General features: G+C 42.7%; 2 protein-coding genes across 2 annotated transcripts in view; both read right to left on the reverse strand.

The window, feature by feature from the left end:
* syn3 (synapsin III) overlaps nt 1–12,340 on the reverse strand; it is a 232,351-nt gene extending 220,011 nt beyond the window's left edge. Inside the window, exon 1 of the mRNA XM_087997272.1 lies at nt 12,021–12,340. Within this exon, the coding sequence (XP_087853398.1) occupies nt 12,021–12,334 (314 nt within the window). The 5' untranslated portion in view covers nt 12,335–12,340. The remainder of the gene's footprint in view (nt 1–12,020) is intronic.
* A 135-nt stretch (nt 12,341–12,475) lies between these two features.
* Nucleotides 12,476–21,611, reverse strand: part of mcat (malonyl CoA:ACP acyltransferase (mitochondrial)) — an 88,771-nt gene continuing 79,635 nt past the window's right edge. The window contains exon 5 of the mRNA XM_087997274.1: nt 12,476–12,591. The gene's annotated coding sequence lies outside the window, so the exon portion shown is untranslated. The remainder of the gene's footprint in view (nt 12,592–21,611) is intronic.

The following is a 21,611-nucleotide window of genomic DNA, read 5'->3' on the forward strand; positions in this document are numbered from 1 at the left end:
CCAATTCAGTTTCTGGTCAATGGTAACTTCCAGGATATTGATAGTGGGGGAAATCAGTGGTGGTCATGTCAGTGTTAATTGCTTCTCTTCCTACTCCTGCACCATTACCCCTAAGAATCTACCCTTTGTCCCTCCTTTCATTTACATGCTATCATTCAATGGTATTACATGCTAGTACAATGTTAGTTTTCACATGTACACTGACAACATTGAATCTCTCCCGCACCTCTCCCAAATGCTTCATTATTGCTAAATTATCAGACTGTCTCTCCAACATTGCACAGGATGTGCAGAAAATTCCTCCAATTATAGAGCATGCAAGCTGTTAAAAAATGGGAGTGATGGTGATAGAAAGTGCTGTCCTTGACCTGCTCCAGTTCAGTGACCAGCCCCTTGGTGAACCCTAGTCACCTTCAACACTGCAACCAATCAAACTGGAAGGAGGAGAGCTGCTTGTAGAATGTCCTACTGTATACAGCCTTCCAGAGAGAGCAATCCTCATGTCCATCCACACGTAGCTTTGCTTCTTTCTTGTCTGTTCTCCATGTCCCTATTGACCTGCAGCCCAAAGGGGACAGCAACCGTAGCCCAAATCAATTATTAATCAGACAGAATCCATTTGGTAGGATTGAAGCTCGGCATTTATTTTCAAACTTTAATCGGCTAATGGAAACCCCCAGTCTTCCAAACTCCATTAAACTTATTTGTTTTAGCAGCACACAGCAATTGCCAGGAGTGCACATTTATGACAATAAACAAGAAAAATTGATTTAATATCTCATTTCGGTTATTGGTTCTGTGGAAATCTACATGCTGGGAACTGCAGTGTGATAATATGTGATTACAATTTTCAATGTTTGAATAGCGGAGTTTCCACAGAAAGCCCAGAGGAACTCGATGTAATAACCCTCTTCAAACAGCAACTAGGTTTACAATAAATCACTGTCATATCATATTTAACCAATGGTTCCAAAAGATCAGCATTTTTGTGCGCACTCATCTAACTCACAGCCTCTCAAACCTGCACATAAGCACACAGACTCACACTTGTAGACTTGTATACACACACACACACACACACACACAAAGATGTTCACACCATTGTGCATTCACAGAGATTTGTGATCACAAGCAGTCTCTCTCTCACACACACACACAGCTTGCACTCTCTTGTACTTGAATGCAGATTCTTAAATGCGCACACATGCACAAAAACATCTCCCCGCATACACTTACTTGCAGACACACACACACATTTTTATCACATGCTCCTGTTCACACTCACTTGCTAGGGTAACTGGATGCCATATGTTTGAAGAGCCAGCCCTGCACATATGCCCCATTGCAAATTCATTTTTTTCCTTAAAGTAGAGCATCATCTTCACTCCAGAACACAAGATTCTGAGAGAGTTCCAGCAGATTGGAAAACTGCCAAAGGGAGGAAGACTGAATGTGGGAAGCTATATTGGGGCTCCATTTTGAATAGAGCAGCGAGGAGGGAGGGCGGAGAGAAATGTGGGCTGCCTGGTAAGTCAGTTTTTCACACTTAAAAAGAGACTTACCTTGAGAGTCGGGCCTCCATTTTGAACAGAGTAGTGATGAGAGAGGGCGGAGAGAAGCAAGGGCTGCTGGGAAGTTTTTAAAGTGGGTGAGATCTAAACCCGAGACCCTACACAGTAAGGCAACCTTCCCACCCACCTCCTCTAACCATACTAAGAGTCTGTATACTCGGAAAGCTTTCGGGTTTCCTCATTTTTTCTTTCTTTTCTTCCCTTCCTTGTTTAGTCCTGTGGGGGCAGGTGAGGGACACGACTGCAGGAAGTACACCCAACTCCCACTCCTCGAAAACCGAGTTAGGGAACTAGAGCTGGATGAACTGCGGCCCATCCAGGAGACTGAGGGAGAAATTGCGAGGATGCACAGGGAGGTGGTCACTCCCGCAGACACAGGATAAGGACAGTTGGGTTACAGTCAGTGGGAGAAAAGGGAACCAACAGATAGAGCAGGGATGCCCTGTGGCCATTCCCCTCAGTAATAAGTATACAGTTTTGGATACTGCTGGTGGGGATGGCCTACCCAGGGGAAAGCCTTAGTTGTCAGGTCTCTGGCACTGAGGCTCACAAGGGAAGTGGGGAGAATAGAAAAGCGCTAGTGGTAGGGGACTCAATAGTTGGACGGATTGTCAGGACATTTTGTGGTCAGAAACGGGACTCCCAGGAGGTATGTTGCCTCCCCGGTGCCAGGGTCTGGGATGTTGCCGATCGGATTTATGGGATTTTGAAGGGGGAGGGGGAGCAGCCAGAAATCACGGTACATTGGTACCAATGATATAGCCAGGAAAGAGATTGAGGATCTGAAAAGTGACTACAGAGCGCTAGGTTGGAATCTGAAGAGCAGGACGAGTAATGATCTCAGGTTTGCTCCTGATGCCATGAGATAATGAGGTGAGGAACAGTCAGCGAGTCCAGCTTAACACGTGGCTGTGAGGCTGGTGCAGGAGGGAGGCCTTCAGATACTTCGACCATTGGGATGCCTTCTGGGGAAGGTGGGACCTGTCCTGGAGGGGCACAAGTGTTCTGGGTGGGAGATTTGTTCGTGTGGTTCAGGAGGGTTTAAACTAGTTTGGCAAGGGGTTGGGAATCAGAGCTACATATCAGAGGGGGATAATTGTAGATGGGGCAGTGGCAGGATGTAGTGAATCTATCAGGGAGGTTTCGGTCGAAATGAGATAGGTCGAAAAATGTGTCTACTTTAACACAAGGAGTGTCATAGATAAGAGTGATGACCTTAGTCCCAAGTACTGATCCATGCTCTATGATGTTGTGGCCATAATAGAGACATGAGTTTTACAGGGGCAGGAATGGTTGCTAGATGTTCCAGGGTTTAGAACGTTTAAAAAGAAGAGGGAGAGTGGAAAAAGAGGAGGGGGTGTAACATTGCCAATCAGAGAGCGCATCACAGCTACAGAAACAAAGGTTGTTGAGGAAAGTTTGTCTACTGAGTAAGTATGGGTGGAAGTTAGGAACAGCAAGGGAACAGCCACCCCATTGGGGGTTTTTTTAAATACAGACCCCTAGTAGCAGTAGAGAGATTGAAGAACTCATAGGCTGGCAGATGTAGCAGGGTTGTTGTTATGGGTGACTTCAACTTTCCCAATATTTACTGGAACCTCCTTAGTGCAGATGGTTCGGATGGAGCCGTTTTTGTCAGGTGTGTTCAGGACGGTATCCTTACTCTGTACGTAGACAGGTCGATTTTGGATTTGATGCTCCGCAATGAGCCAGGACAGGTATCAGATCTTGCGGCGGGGGATCACTTTGGTGACAGTGACCACAAGTGTCTCACATTTACCATAGCCTTGGAGAGGGGAAGGAGCAGTTACCGATGGAAGATATTTAATTGCGGAAAAGGAAATTATAACGCTATCAGACTGGTGTTGGGAAGTACAGACTGGGAGCAATTGTTCCACAGAAAGGGAACAACAGACGTGGAGACTGTTTAAGGAGCAGTTGTTGCGAGTGATGCACAAATTTATTCCTCTGAGACAGGTAAGAAGGGGTAAGATTAAGGAGCCTTGGATGACGAGAACAGAGGAGCTTCTCATCAAAAGGAAGAAGGCAGCGTACGTAAGGTGGAGGAAGCAAGGAACTAGCACAGCTTTGAGGGATTACAGGCTTACTCGAAAGGAGCTCAAAAATGGCCTGAGGAGAGCCAGGAGGGGGCATGAAAAAGGCTTGGCAGGACGGATTAGGGAGAACCCAAAAGGCATTTTACCATACATAAGGAATAAGAGAATTATCAGGGAGAAGATAGGACCAGTCAGGGATAGCGGAGGGAATTTGTGCGTGGAGTCCGAGCAGATAGGGGAAGCCCTAAATGAGTTTTTTGCTCCCATTTTGGGGCCGAAAAGGGAAGGCAGATGAACTCAGGGCATGGTTAGGAACATGGGACTGGGATATCATAGCAATTAAGGAAATATGGCTCAGGGATGGGCAGGACTGGCAGCTTAATGTCCCAGGATACAGATGCTACAGGAAGGATAGAAAGGGAGGCTAGAGAGGAGGGGGAGTGGCATTTTTGATAAGGGATAGCATTACAGCTGTGCTGAGGGAGGATATTCCCGGAAATACATCCAGGGAAGTTATTTGGGTGGAACTGAGAAATAAGAACGGGATGATCACCTTATTGGGATTATATTATAGACCTCCTAATAGTCAGAGCGAAATTGAGAAACAAACTTGTAAGGTGATCTCAGCTATCTGTAAGAATAATAGGGTAGTTATGGTAGAGGATTTTAACTTTCCAAACATCGACTGGGACTGCTATAGTGTTAAAAGTTTAAATGGAGAGGAATTTGTGCGTACAAGACAATTTTCTGATTCAGTATGTGGATGTACCCACTAGAGAAGGTGCAAAACTTGACCTACTCTTGGGAAATAAGGCAGGGCAGGTGACTGAGATGTCAATGGGGGAGCACTTTGGGGCCAGCGACCATAATTCTATTCGTTTTTAAATAGTGATGGAAAAGGATAGACCAGATCTAAAAGTTGAAGTTCTAAATTGGAGAAAGGCCAATTTTGACGGTATTAGGCAAGAACTTTCAAAAGCTGATTGGAGGCAGATGTTTGCAGGTAAAGGGATGGCTGGAAAATGGGAAGCCTTCAGAAATGAAATAACAAGAATCCAGAGAAAGCATATTCCTGTCAGGGTGAAAGGAAAGGCTGGTAGGTATAGGGAATGCTGGATGACTAAAGAAATTGAGGGTTTGGTTAAGAAAAAGAAGGAAGCATATGTCAGGTACAAACAGGATAGATCGAGTGAATCCTTGGAAGAGTATAAAGGAAGTAGGAGTATACTTCAGAGGGAAATCAGGAGGGCAAAATGGGGACATGGGATAGCTTTGGCAAGTAGAATTAAGGAGAATCCAAAGGGTTTTTTATAAATATATTAAGGACAAAAGGGTAACTAGGTAGAGAATAGGGCCCCTCAAAGATCAGCAAGGCGGCCTTTGTGTGGAGCCACAGAAAATGGGGGAAGAGACTAAATGAATATTTTGCATCAGTATTTACTGTGGAAAAGGATATGGAAGATATAGACTGTGTGTTGGTTGTAATGCAATTACATGACCGACACTTAAATGCTGTTTCTAAAGCACCGTTTTTCTGTAACATGGAGTTGCACAAGAATGATAACCATCATTTTATAGAAAAACTGACTGTGTAGCAGAATGACCTGTATCTACTATGGATACCTTTTCAAATCTTGTGATAGCACCCCTCAATTGATTAAAAAACGTCATCAACACATGTATCCATCTGCACATACAAAACCTGAGACAATAATTTGCAACATTTTAACTCCATCCAGTGTGATTTGGTGAAATATTTGTTTACCATGCTTAGATTTAAACAAAAAGCTTTGACTGTATCAGCTATTCCCTTCCATGTTGGAGGGAAGCAGATATATTATTGAGTTTTCATCTGTACCAGGGAAATATTTTGGATGTGCAGCATGAATTTCTCTATCAATTGATAGAGAAACACTCTCCTGGTGAACAGCTTGTTGGGCTTCACACAATCGGCAGTACAAACTTTGGTGGTGCTAAATACTTTGGAAAAAACAACACATGGCAGCAATCATGAGTCAATCCAAGGAAAGAGAGCTTTGGTTTTGTTACCATTACTCACATCACTTGTCATTCTCTGCAGCCAGCAGCTGACTGTCTTCCAATTGACCTGGAGACTTCTGCCATGAAAATTTTAAAATAACTTCACATTTCCACTTTCATGTTGAAAAGCTACAAGATTTCTGCTGATATACTGACCTCAACTAACATATTTCAAATTGCTGGAAGTAACCTTGAAGACTGAAATTTGGTTGATTTTTAATGGGTTCAAGGTTTATTTTCCAACACTGGAGATGTCTTTAATGAGCCCTGTATAAATCTATACCTATCTTTTGCTATTTAGCAAAAGCAACATTTCAGAAGATGATAGATACAACTGAGAAGTATGACTCAAATGACAAAAGCCAAATTGCATATTCATTCCCTCCAAGGCAATTTAGCAAAGATGCAGACACAGAGACCCTACCACAGTCTTTGGTTGAGAGTAGAAAAATTAAGAAAATCAATCTTTACAATGCAACTACAATGTTTTTCTCAACATTTCAAAATTACTCAGAGCATTGGAACTTTCCTTTAAGAGCATTGAATTGCTTAAGTGAGCCCTATTGAGAAATATGTCAGTGTGGGATAATATACAAAGCAACTGTGGACGAATCACACATGGATTCCCAGCCTAAGTTAGAGTTGATCAATGGGTCAAATGTAAAACCAAAGACCTCCCTACACATAAGGGGGACACTAAAAGCACATGTTTGAAAGCTGCAGAACTTTTTTAATGAGATGGGCAGTAAGTTAGCAGAACACTCAGTTCTGACAAAAACAACTTAAGCTTGTTTAGTCTTTGTCAGGTACCCAGTTTATTACAGTTTTCAGTAATAAACACTGGATGGTCTAATCTGTGTCAGTCTGTCTACCATGAAAGTTACTTTGTGCAGATGTATTTTACGAATGAATGGACTCTCAAGCTGTTGAAAACGATGGACCCTTCAAGCATTTGTCAGGGGTAAATGTAGAGTAATAGGGTAGGGGAATGCATTGGGGTGGGTTACTCTTCAGTGGGTCAGTGTAGAGTTGTTGGGCCAAATGGCCTGTTTCCACACTGTAGGGATTCTATGAAAAAAGATTAACTCAAGTAAGAAATGCAGGCCATGAGAAACCTTGCACTGTGGAGGACAGCAAGATGAAGACAAGGCAGGCAACTGTAAGGAGTGGTAGCCACTTCACTGTAAGTAAACACTTATAGATTTTTCCTTATAGTCAATATTATAATGTCACTACTTGTTTTAAAAAACAGGGGCTGAGTGAACTTCCAACTCACATTGAATATTTGTACAATATTGTACGAATATAGTTAAGGGATTGCCATTCAACTTGCTTGACTATGAATAAGTTTACTAGGTGACCCCTATTCAGTATGATTAAGGAGCTATAGGTAACATGAGGGTACAAGGTTCACATGGGATGGGGGCAGGCTGAGAGATGAGGGTGAGGGTAGGAGAGTTTGATCAGATGTATTAACAGGACTGCTGTGACTAATACTGGTGCAGGGAACGCCATGTGTTCGAAGTTCTACGAACTTCCACATTTGCAACATGTAATACTGGCAAACATGTTACCTCACTATGACCCAAGCTCCACCCTACCCCAAAAAAAAAACAGCCTCCAGCACCTTGAAGAGAACGTCGGTATTTGTTGTAGAGAAACCACACAAGTGTGCCTCCCTGGAGGATAAATGGTATCTTGGCACACACAAAATCCATGTGTAAAAGTCATTTCGGATGGACAGGTCACTCAAGGCTGAAGTGTGCCTCAAAAATTGGATTGGAGACTGAACCTGAACATTGATCCTCCCTTCAAGATCATTATTGATGGATAGGAATTGCTGCAAGCAGCACGTCAACCTACAACTCTTGGTGTACAATAACATTCCCTGAAGGTCTGGAGAAGGAAACAGCTTTTCTCAGCTGGTCGTGCACGGACACAGCCTTGTTCCTGATGGTGCCAGTGAGAGTTTGGCTTCAAAAAGCGATCATCAGCATCAATGTTCAGAACCTCCACGCTCTAACCATTCCCATTGATGGTACTTGTGCACAAAAACAGATCACAATGCTTTTGGCAACAGTGACATGCATTTAGGATGAGTTTAATTGTGTTATACATGAAGTAATATGCAATGGAAAGAAGTGAGCCCATCAGTGATCAAGGTGAAGGCCTCTCATGCTTTGGAACATTTAGTTATATGGCAGCTCGCCCAGTTGTGCAAAAACACACCAGAGACTGAAGGTAGCTCCCTCTGCAACTCTGAGGAACTGCAATGTCACTGGAACAAGTACAGCACATGCGGGTTCTGGCAGAAGGGCTGGAAAGTTGGAAGATGACAGTACTAAGATGTTCTCAGAACCTTCACCCTCCTCTCTGATCTCCACAGCCTTCAAGTGGATACCTGGGACTTTCCGTTGGGATGCAGCATCATTGAATCTAGTAACCGTTGTTCCAACAGTGGGGATGTTAAGGAAACATAGATTCTCCTGTATTCCAGGTCAGCGGCCATACTGTGAGTGAGCCTCACCAGACTACGGAATGAGCCTGGTAGTCTGTTCATGGAGCTACATTGCTCTTGCATCCACTCAGTGATACCAAATATGTCTCTCCATGTAAGAGGTCACTAATAGGCTGCCATTCCATGGCTGGAGCTCATACATGAGACAAGGTGGAATTCATCACTGCCTATCACAATGATTGCCTCCTCAAATCACCAGTAGGTTTTGCAGACTCACCCTTAGTGCAACCTATTTCCCAGGTGTGTAAATAAAAGTGACGTTAAGCTCAATATGACAGGGACAAATCTGAACTTGGAAGTGCATCAGAATGGAATACCGCATCACTACCCACCACTGTGTGCATTCCCCGCCTCTACAGTATGGCAGAGCAATGTGTCATGCCTGCAGCATTCTGATTTGAACCATCACTTGGGCCTCTGTGTACTTCTGATAAATATTCATCTTGGCAGAGTACAATGGCTTGTGGAACCTCTTCCTACATTGAATCCACAACTTTAGACTGTTTCCTGCCGCCCTCATAGCAGACGCTATCTCCTTGCATGCCCTCAAGGTTGCTGTGCATGGATTCCACTGGCTATTGGATCTAATTTGTTATGACATCTCTGGACCTACTCCATCAGGATCAGAGGTGCTGATCACACACTGCTTGCAGCCAGTCCACACATTCCCCATTTGACCTGCCCTATGACATTCGAACAAATTGTAAATGAAAGGCACTAAGAGCTTCCAGTTTTGATTGGAGTCACTGCAATGGTCCACATTCTCCAACTTATAAATCCCTAACCTTGGGGTGGGTGAAGAAAATGGGGGTGGACAACTGTCAAATAGCCTAATATTTGGCAACATGGTGGCTGAGTGGTTAGCACTGCTGCCTCACAGTGTCAGGGGCCTAGATTCATTTCCACCTCGGGCGACTGTGTGGAGTTTGCACATTCTCCTGTGTCTGCTTGGGTTCCTCCTGTTGCTCCGGTTTCCTCCCACAGTCCAAAGATGTGATTAGGTGGATTGACCATGTTAAATTACCCCGTAGTGTCCAGTGGCATGCAGGCTAGGGAAATGTAGAGTTACAGAGATAGGTTAGGGATGGTAAACTGCTTGGAGGGCCGGTGTGGATCTGATGAATTGTATGGTCTGCTTCTGTACGAAAGGAAACCTATTATTTGCTCCTCTTACTCTAGAGGTCACATGATATTCCTGAACACAAAGCATTTTCCCACCCTGCTACCTTTTTGTCACACTGTTCTGTCAGTCAGTGATAGTGTACAGCTATCAGCGTCCTGAGCACAGCTCAATTTCATGGCCGCAGTCTGGGAAACGGGTGGAAAGAGTGTAGGTGAAAGTTGCAAAAGGTCAGTATGTGCAATCTCTCCAACTTCCCAAGGTTCTGTAGTGATCTGAGCTAACACTGCCAAGGTGCTGCCTCTCCATTGCTGTGCCTTGTGAAGTCACAGTGTAGAGATTGGATTTAATGAATACATAGAAAAATCTCTGAGATGAGACTTCAGCAGCCATGTAACAAGGCTTTCCTCAATGGTTGGAATTAGTGCAAGTCAGAGCATGTTTGCTCTGCTGCCTTATCATCATGTACAACTTACTAAAACACATTACTCAAACATTGCTTAAAACTCAGCTGGAAGTCTGACCTGAGCTTATGTTAAGAAATGAAGACCCCATGCTAAATTATTGACTTTCTTGCTTGCACACATCCATTCCCTATTGCACTCATGAATATCTGCTTCCTTTTGCGCACGTGTGAATCCCCACACCGTCTCTCACACAGAAGCTTACCTTCCCTCCTGTTCTGATCAGTCTCCAGGCAATGGACTCTAATTCATTCGGATGTCAGGTGGACAGTGAGGAGCTGGATCTCCTTCCCTATTCAGTCCCACTACTGTGCAGCTCACAACAAGATTCACTTCAGATACAGGGTTTGCCTTCCTTGTACACACACACACATTCTCCATTTCTTATGCATTTATGTTTTAAAAGGAATCAATTTATCCAGTTTCTTTAGTTAAAAAATGTAATTTTATTAGTTACTAAAACGTGAAAAAAAAGAACATACACACAGATTTTAAAAAACGGAGTAAAAAGACAACAGTTAGAAGATGAATCAGTGTTTCGTTTGTGTGTGTGGAGTAGATGGTGCAATGTTGAGTCGAATGGTTCTGGTAGTGTATGGTAGATCAGCAGTATTTTTTAAACTTCATTCCTGTGGGGAGGGTGTCACTGGCTATGGCAGTATTTATTGTTCATGTCTGGTTGTCCAGATGGTAATTACAAGTTAATCACATTGCTGTGGGTCTGGAGTCACATGTAGGCCAGACCAGATAAGAACAGCAGTTTCCTTCCTTAGCAGGCATTAGTGAACCAGATGAGTTTTGCCAACCATCGACAATGGGTTCATGGTCATCATTAGACTCATAATTGCAGGATTTTATTCTATTCAAATTCCACCATCTGTTATGGCAGGATTCAAACCCAGGCCTCCAGAATATTAACTGGGTCATTGGATTAACAGCCCAGTGATAATACCACGAGGCCATCACCTCACCAATAAGATTTTGGATTCTGCAGATGTACAGAGGAGTAGCCCAGTTTTGTAATCAGACAGACAGAGTGTGACACAGACACACACAGACAGCATGAGAACTCCAGGCTATCTCACACACACACTCACAACTGTAGATCAGTTCTAAAACCTTCTTGCTTTTTATTCTTGGCAGGGGAATCACAGACACATCCTTTCCCCAGACAGGTTTATTTTACTTCATATTATGTTTAAAGACTGAGGATGTGACTCACAGGAGATGGTTCAGGATTTTATATCATATTTCTTCCTTTCAAGCATATCTTTGAAACTCCATGATACCCTTCCAAGCGCAACATTCCGTGCTCTCTCTCAAAATAAATTATAATCCCTGCAGGAATTTTCCAGATATTGAAATATAAGACAGTGCTGGCTGAGAATGTATGTTCCTTTTTCAAAAAAAGCAAATCAATCCATTTTACTTAAAAGGTTCAGTGTGGCTGTAAGTAATCTGGGCTATATTCATTGCCATAAGTCTCCCTCCCCTTCTCTCATTGACATGCCCTTTGTTTGCCCCCTGCCCCAAACATGCACATACTTTCTCTCCAGCACCCACACAGCCCTCTTGTAATGCCATTCAGAAGCATAGTATCCAGAGGGAACTATGACTGTTGAGGAGGTTGTCATGAATGGACTAATTTGGGATGATCATTTGGGAGATTGAGGTTCTCGTTTCAAGGGACACAAGTACTTTCTTTCTTTCTGATAGAGTTACCTTTCTTCATGTGGCCATTCCAAGGTGAACATTAATCCGGCTGAGGAAACAAAAAAGTGTTATCATGCATCCTGCGCCAAACCATAGCGCTCAGAGCCTCGTTCCCGAGCTACGGCTCTCCCATGCTCACTCACCCACTGTATAGAACCAATTAACACCATAATAAAATCAGATGTTACAAAAAACACCTTTTAAGGAGTCATTCATTAATTTCCACCTTTTAAAAAAAAAGTCTTTCTCTACAGCCCAGCAGAAAAAAAATAACTATCACCTAGACCCTTCAAGTACCAACTACAGAAATGCAAAGCACTTAAAAACTATTTTGTGCAAATCTACATTTTACTGAAGGAATCAGTGAGTCAGAGCTCTCAGCAATGAATGTATAGTGAGGCAAGGCTGGGAATCCATTAAAATGTTGAAACAGCTGAGCGCCAGAACAATACTGCTTAAGTGCCAGTTGTGGTTCTTTGATCTCCATTCCAGCCAATCTGTTCTCTCATTAACTAATCTAGCCCACAAAACACCTACCAGTCTGTGTGCGGGTCATCAATAACCAATAGGATCTTTGGTTTCCGTACGATGGGAGCTGTGGGTCCAGGTGTGGGTGCAGCTCCTGTTTGTTCCACCAATCCTGCAGCCGTTGCTGTTGTCTGTTTCACAGCATTGGAGATGGAACTGAGGATGGTGGAGCCTGTTGAGGGAGCAGGTGGCGGACGGCGCTCAGTGGCTGGGGACACTGGTGAGCTGGTCGAACTATCGGGACGCTGCAGGTCCATCATATAACCATTCGGCAAGTTTGCGACAAAACTGCTGTCAGAGAGGCGTCTTCGTAGGTAATTCATCCTTCTGAGAAGTCAAAGAGTTTTCTGAGAATCTGGGTTAGAGGTCAAACGTGCAATTAATTTCTGGTGAAAAGGCAGCAGTTTTCAAATTCAGAAATATCTAGATAGCAGATCTTGATTTCTTGTTGGGGGAAAGAGAGAGAGAGACAGAGAGAGAGGTTGTAACCAGCAGGTAGCTGTAGGACGTGAAGGTTCCTGGAGACAAACGATCAGTGGAGTCGTTGGAATCTTCTCTGTGACACATCCAAGTATCTTTCCTGTAGAGAATAACACATTTCACATCAATCAGGGAGACAAGGTTGGCTTACACTGAGCACTAACCCAACAATGCCAAAGTGTTCATCAATAATGTTAGCTCCAGCTCCAGATCCAATGACAGTTCAAACTAGATATCAAGGGGAAATGTGTCCAAATTGCAGTTTTGCCAAACTCAACTGTTAGTATAAAAATGGCCAATGTTTAATTAAATAAAGGTTCACAACTGGGACTGCCAACATGGTAAATTGATGCTGTTTAATATCCAATCATGAGGATGTAATGTTCAAGGACAAAAGAAATCTCTCCCCATCCCAGTTGCTCCACTGCTTCAATTCTCAAATAGGTTTCTACTGTCTGCCCACAGGTCCAGGAAATGTAGAAATTCAAGGCTTAAATAAGGAGGAAAATAAATAAATGCACATAGTAAATCATTCTGTTAGCAGAGAACTAACTTTCCAATACTTATTCTGATCCCACACAGTCAATGTCAACCGAACAGTGCAGAGTGCCCACTGATTGAACCCAGTGCCTCTGTGAATGCATACCCCATGGAGGTGGGAAAAGCAGAGGCCAGCTGTTGCAGTATATTCTGCCAACCCCACTGGCCACCCCTTTAAAGCTGCATCCACATGAAAAGTGGACACGGTTCATCACTGTTATATGATTGATTTCAGCAATAGCAACAACAACCACCTCTATGTGGACCTCACTTCCACTGGTCAGTAGACCACAGTACAACTTCTTCCAGGCTGCAAGGGATTCAAAAGGCAATCCTGACTTTTGAGGATCTCTATCCTTGGTATTGCCTCACTTGACGTCTGAAAAATCCATCATTTGTATCCAGGTTTCAACATATTTTGTGAGTCCTCAGTGCACTGCGAGCCAACTAACAGCATTAATGTGTCAGAAAGCTTTAGGATGTCCAAGGAAGGTGTGGCTTAGCCTGTGCAGGGATCTATCTGTTTCATATTTTTGATCTGACAATTTTCATGCTCAAACATCTGCTCTGTCGAGGCTTGGCTACTGGCAGAGCTTTACAATAGGGCAGCCTGGCACAAGCCAGGGAATAGTTGCAGGTTTGTCAGGGGCCACTAACCATCTGAGAACTGGAGCAACAAAGCGGAAAATCTAACTTTAAACTATCTCATTACACCAGCCTGTAACACGGAGTCATTTCCTTCATGACAAATCTGTTTTATCAATAGAGTATAAACATACATCAAAGTCCATCACTGTAATCTATTAATTGTGATTCTTAACTACCCTCTTCAATGTTTTGCCAGTTTTGCTATCTGGGATTCATCCACAAAAATTAGATCAGGTATAAAGATAGCCACAAAACTGTAAAAACTCCAGCAGAAAATGAGGTTATTCATCCCATTAAGCCTGTGATGATGCTATCCCTTCAACAGAAACCATTTTCACTCAGTAGCTTTCCGCCAACAATAAGAACTGCACTTAACATTTCAATTGTGATCAAAATGTTTTGTAACATCTCCTTGTTATCATATTCAATGCTCTATCATATAACATCCAAACTTATATTTGTCTTTTTATCTTATACTTTCACCTTTAAAAGATGGCAAATAGAATTAAGGAGAATCCAAAGGGTTTTTACAAATACATTAAGGACAAAAGGGTAACTAGGGAGAGAATAGGGCCCCTCAAAGATCAGCAAGGTGGCCTTTGTGTGGCGCTGCAGAAAATGGGGGAGATACAAAATGGGTATTTGGCATCTGTATTTACTGTGGAAAAGGATATGGAAGATATAGACTGTAGGGAAATAGATGGTGACATCTTGCAAAATGTCCAGATTACAGAGGAGGAAGTGCTGGATGTCTTGAAACGGGTAAAGGTGGATACATCCCCAGGACCTGATCAGGTGTACCCAAGAACTCTGTGGGAAGCGAGAGAAGTGATTGCTGGGCCTCTTGCTGAGATACTTGTATCATCGATAGTCACAGGTGAGGTGCCGGAAGACTGGAGGTTGGCTAACGTGGTGCCACTGTTTAAGAAGGGTGGTAAAGACAAGCCAGGGAACTATAGACCAGTGAGCCTGACCTCGGTGGTGGGCAACTTGTTGGAGGTAATCCTGAGGGACAGGATGTACATATATTTGGAAAGGCAGGGACTGATTAGGGATAGTCAACATGTCTTTGTGTGTGGTAAATCATGTCTCACAAACTTCATTGAGTTTTTTGAAGAAGTAACAAAGAGGATTGATGAGGACAGAGCAGTAGATGTGATCTATATGGACTTCAGTAAGGCGTTCGACAAGGTTCCCTATGGGAGACTGATTAGCAAGCTTAGATCTCATGGAATACAGGGAGAACTAGCCATTTGGATACAGAACTGGTTCAAAGGTAGAAGAAAGAGGGTGGTGGGGGGTTGTTTTTCAGACTGGAGGCCTGTGACCAGTGGAGTGCCACAAGGATCGGAGCAGGGTACTCTACTTTTTGTCATTTACATAAATGATTTGGATGCGAGCATAAGAGGTACAGTTAGAAAGTTTGCAGATAACACCAAAATTGGAGGTGTAGTGGACAGTGAAGAGGGTTACCTCAGATTACAACAGGATCTTGACCAGATGGGCCAATGGGCTGAGAAGTGGCAGATGGAGTTTAATTCAGATAGATTGCGAGGTGCTGCATTTTGGGAAAGCAAATCTTAGCAGGACTTATACACTTAATGGTAAGGTCCTAGGGAGTGTTGCTGAACAAAGATACCTTGGAGTGCAGGTTCATAGCTCCTTGAAAGTCGAGTTGCAGGTAGATAGGATCGTGAAGAAGGCGTTTGGTATGTTGGATTACTGAGTACAGGAGTTTGGAGGTCATGTTGCGGCTGTACAGGACATTGTTTGGGCCACAATTGGAATACTGCATGCAATTCTGGTCTCCTTCCTATCGGAAAAATGTTGTGAAACTTGAAAGGGTTCAGAAAAGATTTACAAGGATGTTGCCAGGGTTAGAGGATTTGAGCTATAGGGAGAGGCTGAACAGGCTGGGGCTGTTTTCCCTGGAGCGTCGGAGGCTGAGGGCGACCTCATAGAGGTTTACAAAATTATGTGGGGCATGGATAGGGTAAATAGGCAAAGCATTTTCCCTGGGGTCAGGGGGTCCAGAACTAGAGGGCATAGATTTAGGGTGAGAGGGGAAAAATATAAAAGAGACCTAAGGGTCAACTTTTTCACGCAGAGGGTGGTACGTGTATGGAATGAGTTGCCAGAGGATGTGGTGGAGGCTGATACAATTGCAACATTTAAGAGGCATTTGGATGGGTATATGAATAGGAAGGGTTTGGAGGGATATGGGCCGGGTGCTGGCAGGTGGGACTAGATTGGGTTGGGATATCTGGTCGGCATGGATGGGTTGGACTGAAGGGTCTGTTTCCATGCTGTACATCTCTATGACTCTATATTGCGATCTGAAATCTAAAATCTCTGTGTTTTTGGACTTTTAAAATATATTGTCTTTTACAGTTTGTAACAATGTACCATATCACACTGTTCTGCATTGAACTACATTTGGCACCTATCTAACCATTCCAGTAACCTGTCTGTGTCCTTCTGTAATCTTGCTCATATTTTACCACAGAAGAGGCAAATCACAAAAGCACTGTTAAAAACAAAAAATGCTCTTTCTTTACATGTTAAAAATTATTTTATGAGAAGACAGGAGAAAGCAAGCCATGGGGGAAAATAGGAGTCTCAGTGGAGGAGCACATTTTCCAAGTCAGACTATTGAAACATAGCGCAGGTTGAGACACAATTAATTCTATTCACTGATTGGCTCAATCTAAAGTAATGAATGTTATGGAAAATTAAAACATCCATTGAAACAATCAAGGATATTCCTCAGAGATTGTAAGTAAGTCAATGCAGATTGATCCAAAATGGATAACTGTGTTCCTTGGATGGAACCTGCTCAGCAAAATGGTGAAATTAAGTTCAGTCAGTATCATTAATATCTCTTGCTGTTTTAGTTCCCAATAAGCTTTGAGTCAATAAAGAAGATGGGAGATTAGCAACCTTGTGTAGCTTTAAACATCATCAGTCATTACTAGTAGTTATGCCACTAAGATAGAGAACTCTGTACAAAAACCCTGGCATGATACATAAATCTAGCTCTGATACCTTGGTTCAATGTGAATCAAGTGGACAACTGTGGGCAATACTGCCTCTTGTACAAGTCTTTAAATCACGGTCCTGTTTTGTTGATTTTAGCGTCTTAGAAACAGATTAGCAATTCATCCTTTTGAGGGAACCAATTATTCTGAAATTTATTACCGCAATTGCTTTCAGAACAACTGGAATTTAAAAATAATACCTCAATATGCAAGAAATGCTTTCGGTAGTCTCAAGTGTGTGAAATGCACTATATAAATGGAAGTCCTTAGTTTCATGAGTCTGATGCTGCTGTAACTGTAGTGTTGAAATGCCGTTACTCAATTTTCAATTATATGACTCAATGATTGTATAGTCAATAGAATTTATATTAATCAAAAAGCCCCAATGAGTCCACTAAATACTACCAGATTGTGCTAGAAGTTTACCAACTGATTTTCTTAAAATCTATTATAAAAAATTAAGGCAATTAAGGCAATCTTCAGTGTTAAGGAGTCTGGTGATGAACTTGTCATACATTTTGATTCAATGTGTGCAGCCAGTTGAGTGTAATTAAGAAACAAATTGCACAACAGGCAGGCTCAATTTAAAGGTCCTTTTATATTAACCTTTTTTGCATGGAGTGGAGAGACGAGAGACTGAAGTATTTAGAACTGGAGCTTTATTTTTATTTCTCAGTTTAAAGTAAGGAGGGTGTCTTAATCAGTTTCCAGTGACCTTGTTCAAAAAAAATTAACACAAAAATAATCGCTTTGAGTGAAAATTTTCACAGCAGAAAGTGATATGCATCATGTGGAAAGAAATTAGCAGATAAAAGATCTCTACATTATCACAGAGATTCCACACTATTGCTGCCCTGCCAGCACTGCTGACTGGTGAGATCACAGCCAGTACCTTCTTGTCACATGATAACAAAGTTGGAATGTTTTGATTGTACAGTTAATACCCTTTTTACTACCTCTTAGATCTCTACCTCAAGCTTATGTTTAATAATTTAATGATGCCTTATTCAATGCAATAATATCCAGTAAACCATTTTTTTCCCCTTCACAAAACATCTGCTCTGTGCTTCCACACTTATTGACAAGAAATTCATTAACTCACTCTGATGAAAAGTCACTGGACTGGAACCATTAACTCTGTTTCTCTCTACAGATGCTGCCATACCAGCTGAGTTTCTCCAGCACTTTGTTTTTGTGTATTATCTAGCTTTGCTAGATTGTATTGCAATAAAGACTGGTAAGTGATACTTCTAGAGTTTTCTTTCTTCATTAAAATTAAGAAAGAAGTTTTGTTTTATACACAGCATTATGGTGATTCTTACAGTTGGAACTCACTATCTTCAAGGTCCTGGGTTGTGACCCTGATTTTCGGAATACAATAAAGCTGGTGCTGAGGCTAAATGCAGATAGGTAAGGCACAAAGCTTGAGGCTAAACTTGCTAAGACTTTGCTTGGATAGATTTTCTGACCGTTATGGGTTTTGGGGTGGGGGAAGAAGAGTAAATGATCCCTCTAAACTTACTGTATGCAGCCTAATGTGTGGTACCCTTAAATATGGTTATGTCAATCTTAGACCCAGGAGGTAGTGGGGCAGACTCCCTACCTCCTTCCTTACCCCAACTAAAGAGTCGGTTGGAAACTGACTGACAAAAGCCACATGCACACTGCAGTGATATTAAACAGCAGCTCATGACACTTCTGCCACTCTATGGGGAGGAAGCCCTGGCCTACAGAGCTGCCAGACAATGTGATTTGCCAGCAACACCTACTGAGCCAGGAGTCAAAAATTAAACGCTGAAGGGACTAGGCTGGTTCTTTAGCAAAGTGGACCCAGGAGGAATCAGATACCATAGGGAACAGCACTGCAGGATAAATAGAGGTTTTCAGAAACAGTCGGGGTGTAAGAAAGGGGGACATAAAAATGTTTCTTAGGTGGTGGGATGGGGGGGTGCCACAGATGCACAAAGAGCAGTCCTCAAAAACGTAGTACCCAGGGTTCCAAAAATATCCTTTTTAAAAATATGCTGTCCACTTCTACTTGCCAACCATATTGTGGCATGGCCGGTGATACTGTAGGATCATTCAAGATACTGTATTAAAAAAGTTCAATTGAAACTTGATTATTAATTTGCATGTAGCACATAGACTACAGATGTTGACGCCTTTGTCCCTGTCTGTATTATTGCAGTGATTTCAGGAGTGGATTGGAAGATGCTGAGTTAGCCAACTGATCTACTAGACTAACCCTACCCACCAAACTCACAGCCAGCAGGGGCATATAACATTCAGCTCACAGGATCTTAGGAAGGAACTCCATATGTGCAGCACCCTCCTGGTATCTATTTGGCTACAAGTGTACAATTTAGCAGGAACATCAGTTGGAGTCATTCTCCAAGAAGAAAGTTCAAGTTGGACATGAGACAGGTGTACAGGTGGAGGATTGTAAGTGGATATGAGGGATGAGCCATGCCTTCTACCAATGCAGAAATGTAATTCTCAATTGTTCTTTGTAAACTACAGTTTACATACCATTTTGTATTAATTTTCACGTTGAAATATCATTACTGTTACTAAAATACAGTTAGTCTAAAACTATTGGGCAGATGGTCTAAAGGGATGTAAAGGCAATAGCACAGTATGCACAGTAATGTTATCACATTAACATACAGACAGTCCACTGGTTGAGTTCTGAAGTTGATTTGTACACAAATCTGAAAACAATGCAGGATAATGCAAAGCAGACATTTCTAAGCACAGGAAAATATTCATATGTCAGGTTTTTAAAATTACACCACTGAATGGAATCACGCTTGTAAGTACCGTACAGGCATTCGTAAGTTGGACATTCATGAATGGGGGGGACCTCCTGTATAAACAACATTCCCACCAAACTGCACAAGTGCACGGCCACACAGCGGCCTGAAAGGTACCAGCTGGGCCAAACACTTTCACAAATAACCTATATTTACAGCGATGCAAAATACCTTGAAGAGGCCCACACAGCAATTAAATTCCTACAGGAACACTACAAAAACTGTTTAAATATCATGGCTGGGTTTGGATTCTGGGTTCTTTTGATAGAAGAGAACCAGTGCAAATTAATTATCATTCATTAACTATTTACAATCTTTACAGAGAGACATGGTTCAACAGGACTCCATTAAACCTTCCTGTCTCAGGTCTGAGTTCTTTGAGATCTGCTCAATGACAATGCAGTCCATTAGCAAAACTGCTCTTAACCACTTTTGCTACCTCTTTGTTATAACATTAAAACAGGAGAAACACAAAATGAAGAACTCCAACAGTTAATTTTTAGGATGATTCTTTCCTGCCCTTTTTGTTTTATTTTTCCAGTTGGGTTGCTTGATGCAACAGCATCTTCATTCGATTATTAACTGAAGAGAAATGGTGGCTGGGCAGACTGTAGTTGTGCCTGCATTTGAGTGAGATTGAAATCTTCTTTGCCTGTTGGCTAGAAAGGCTACACATGAAATGAAATTTAAATTGAAAGTTTCAATCTTGTCATCTCTAGCAGCAAATCCACAATATGTTGCAACATGATAAGAACCCAGGAATTCAAGAGAATTCCACAGGACACTGATGCAACCATTCCAGGAGAAAAGTCAAAGGGGCAATCAAATCAGTGGGCCTAATTTTCTGGGGAGTGAATTTCAGACACATTGATATTCTGGCCCTTCGTTTTAATAAAAGGACGGAGTTCCATGTTTTTAAGGAGGCTACCTCACATGTACTTCCACCCCAACGGTTTTTTGTAGCGTAAAACTGACAAAGGCAAACCACACCCACTTTTCACAACACTCAGCTGCCATATTCTGACATTTAAAGATCCTGACAGCCACTTTGATAGCTGGTGTCAGAGTGAGTATAGAAGGTAAGCATGATATTAGGGTGCTGGCAGGGTAGGCTGTCAAATAGCACAGCGAAATTACAGTTGTCATTAGATTACCTTACAGTGTGGAAACAGGCCCTCCAGCCCAACAAGTCCATGCTGACCCACCGAAGTGTGACCCACCCAGACCCATTTCCTTACATTTACCACTTCACCTAACACTACGGGCAATTTAGCATGGCCAATTCATCTGACCTGCACATTTTTGGACTGTGGGAGGAAACCGGAGCACCCGGAGGAAACCCACGCAGACACGGGGAGAATGTGCAAACTCCACACAGTCAGTCAGTCGCCTGAGGCGGGAACTGAACCCAGGTCTCTGGCACTGTGAGGCAGCAGTGCTAACCACTGTGGCACCATGCCGCCCATAGGGTGCCAGGTTGGGTGGGATGCAAACTGGGGAGAAGGAAAGGTGTCGGGGTAGGGTACCATTTAGGTAAGGTGCCAGGTAAGTAGAGTGCCAGCTGAGGAGAAGGGTAGGTTACCAGGTAAGCAAGGGGTGGGACAGAGATACAGCAAATAGGGGACTCAAGTTGGATCCAATCCTGCGGGGTGAGTGGGTGGTGGGCTGAATCTAGCAACAGGAGTTCAGGTCAGGTCAGACCATATCTAGTGAGTAGTGTGGGGACATTAGCTCCAGTTCAGCACTAGTAATGGAGGGGACAGCTGTCAAGTCCCAGAGATGGATTGGGTTAGGACCTGGGGCTGTAAGCATTTGGGGTTGTGAGAGGTAAGTACGGGATGTGTTGAATAGTTACTGTATATTTCCAACATTACTACTGCATATTTAATGATCCTAATTTCATCAATCCTTTCGAACTCCGATTTGAATGGGGACTTTTGGAGAGTTCCTGGTATAGAGGCATCACTCAGCAAAACCTTCAGTTTCCTGAGTAATTCCTACAGACTCTGCAATGATGAGGATTTCACATGTCTCAGTAAGCAAAACCCATCTATGCTGGAATAAGAACTGGGTGACCAGTA

This window comes from Chiloscyllium plagiosum, unplaced genomic scaffold (assembly GCF_037043375.1).
Source record: "Chiloscyllium plagiosum isolate Xiang-an unplaced genomic scaffold, Cpla_swu_hap1 HiC_scaffold_19, whole genome shotgun sequence".
Lineage (NCBI taxonomy): Eukaryota > Metazoa > Chordata > Chondrichthyes > Orectolobiformes > Hemiscylliidae > Chiloscyllium > Chiloscyllium plagiosum.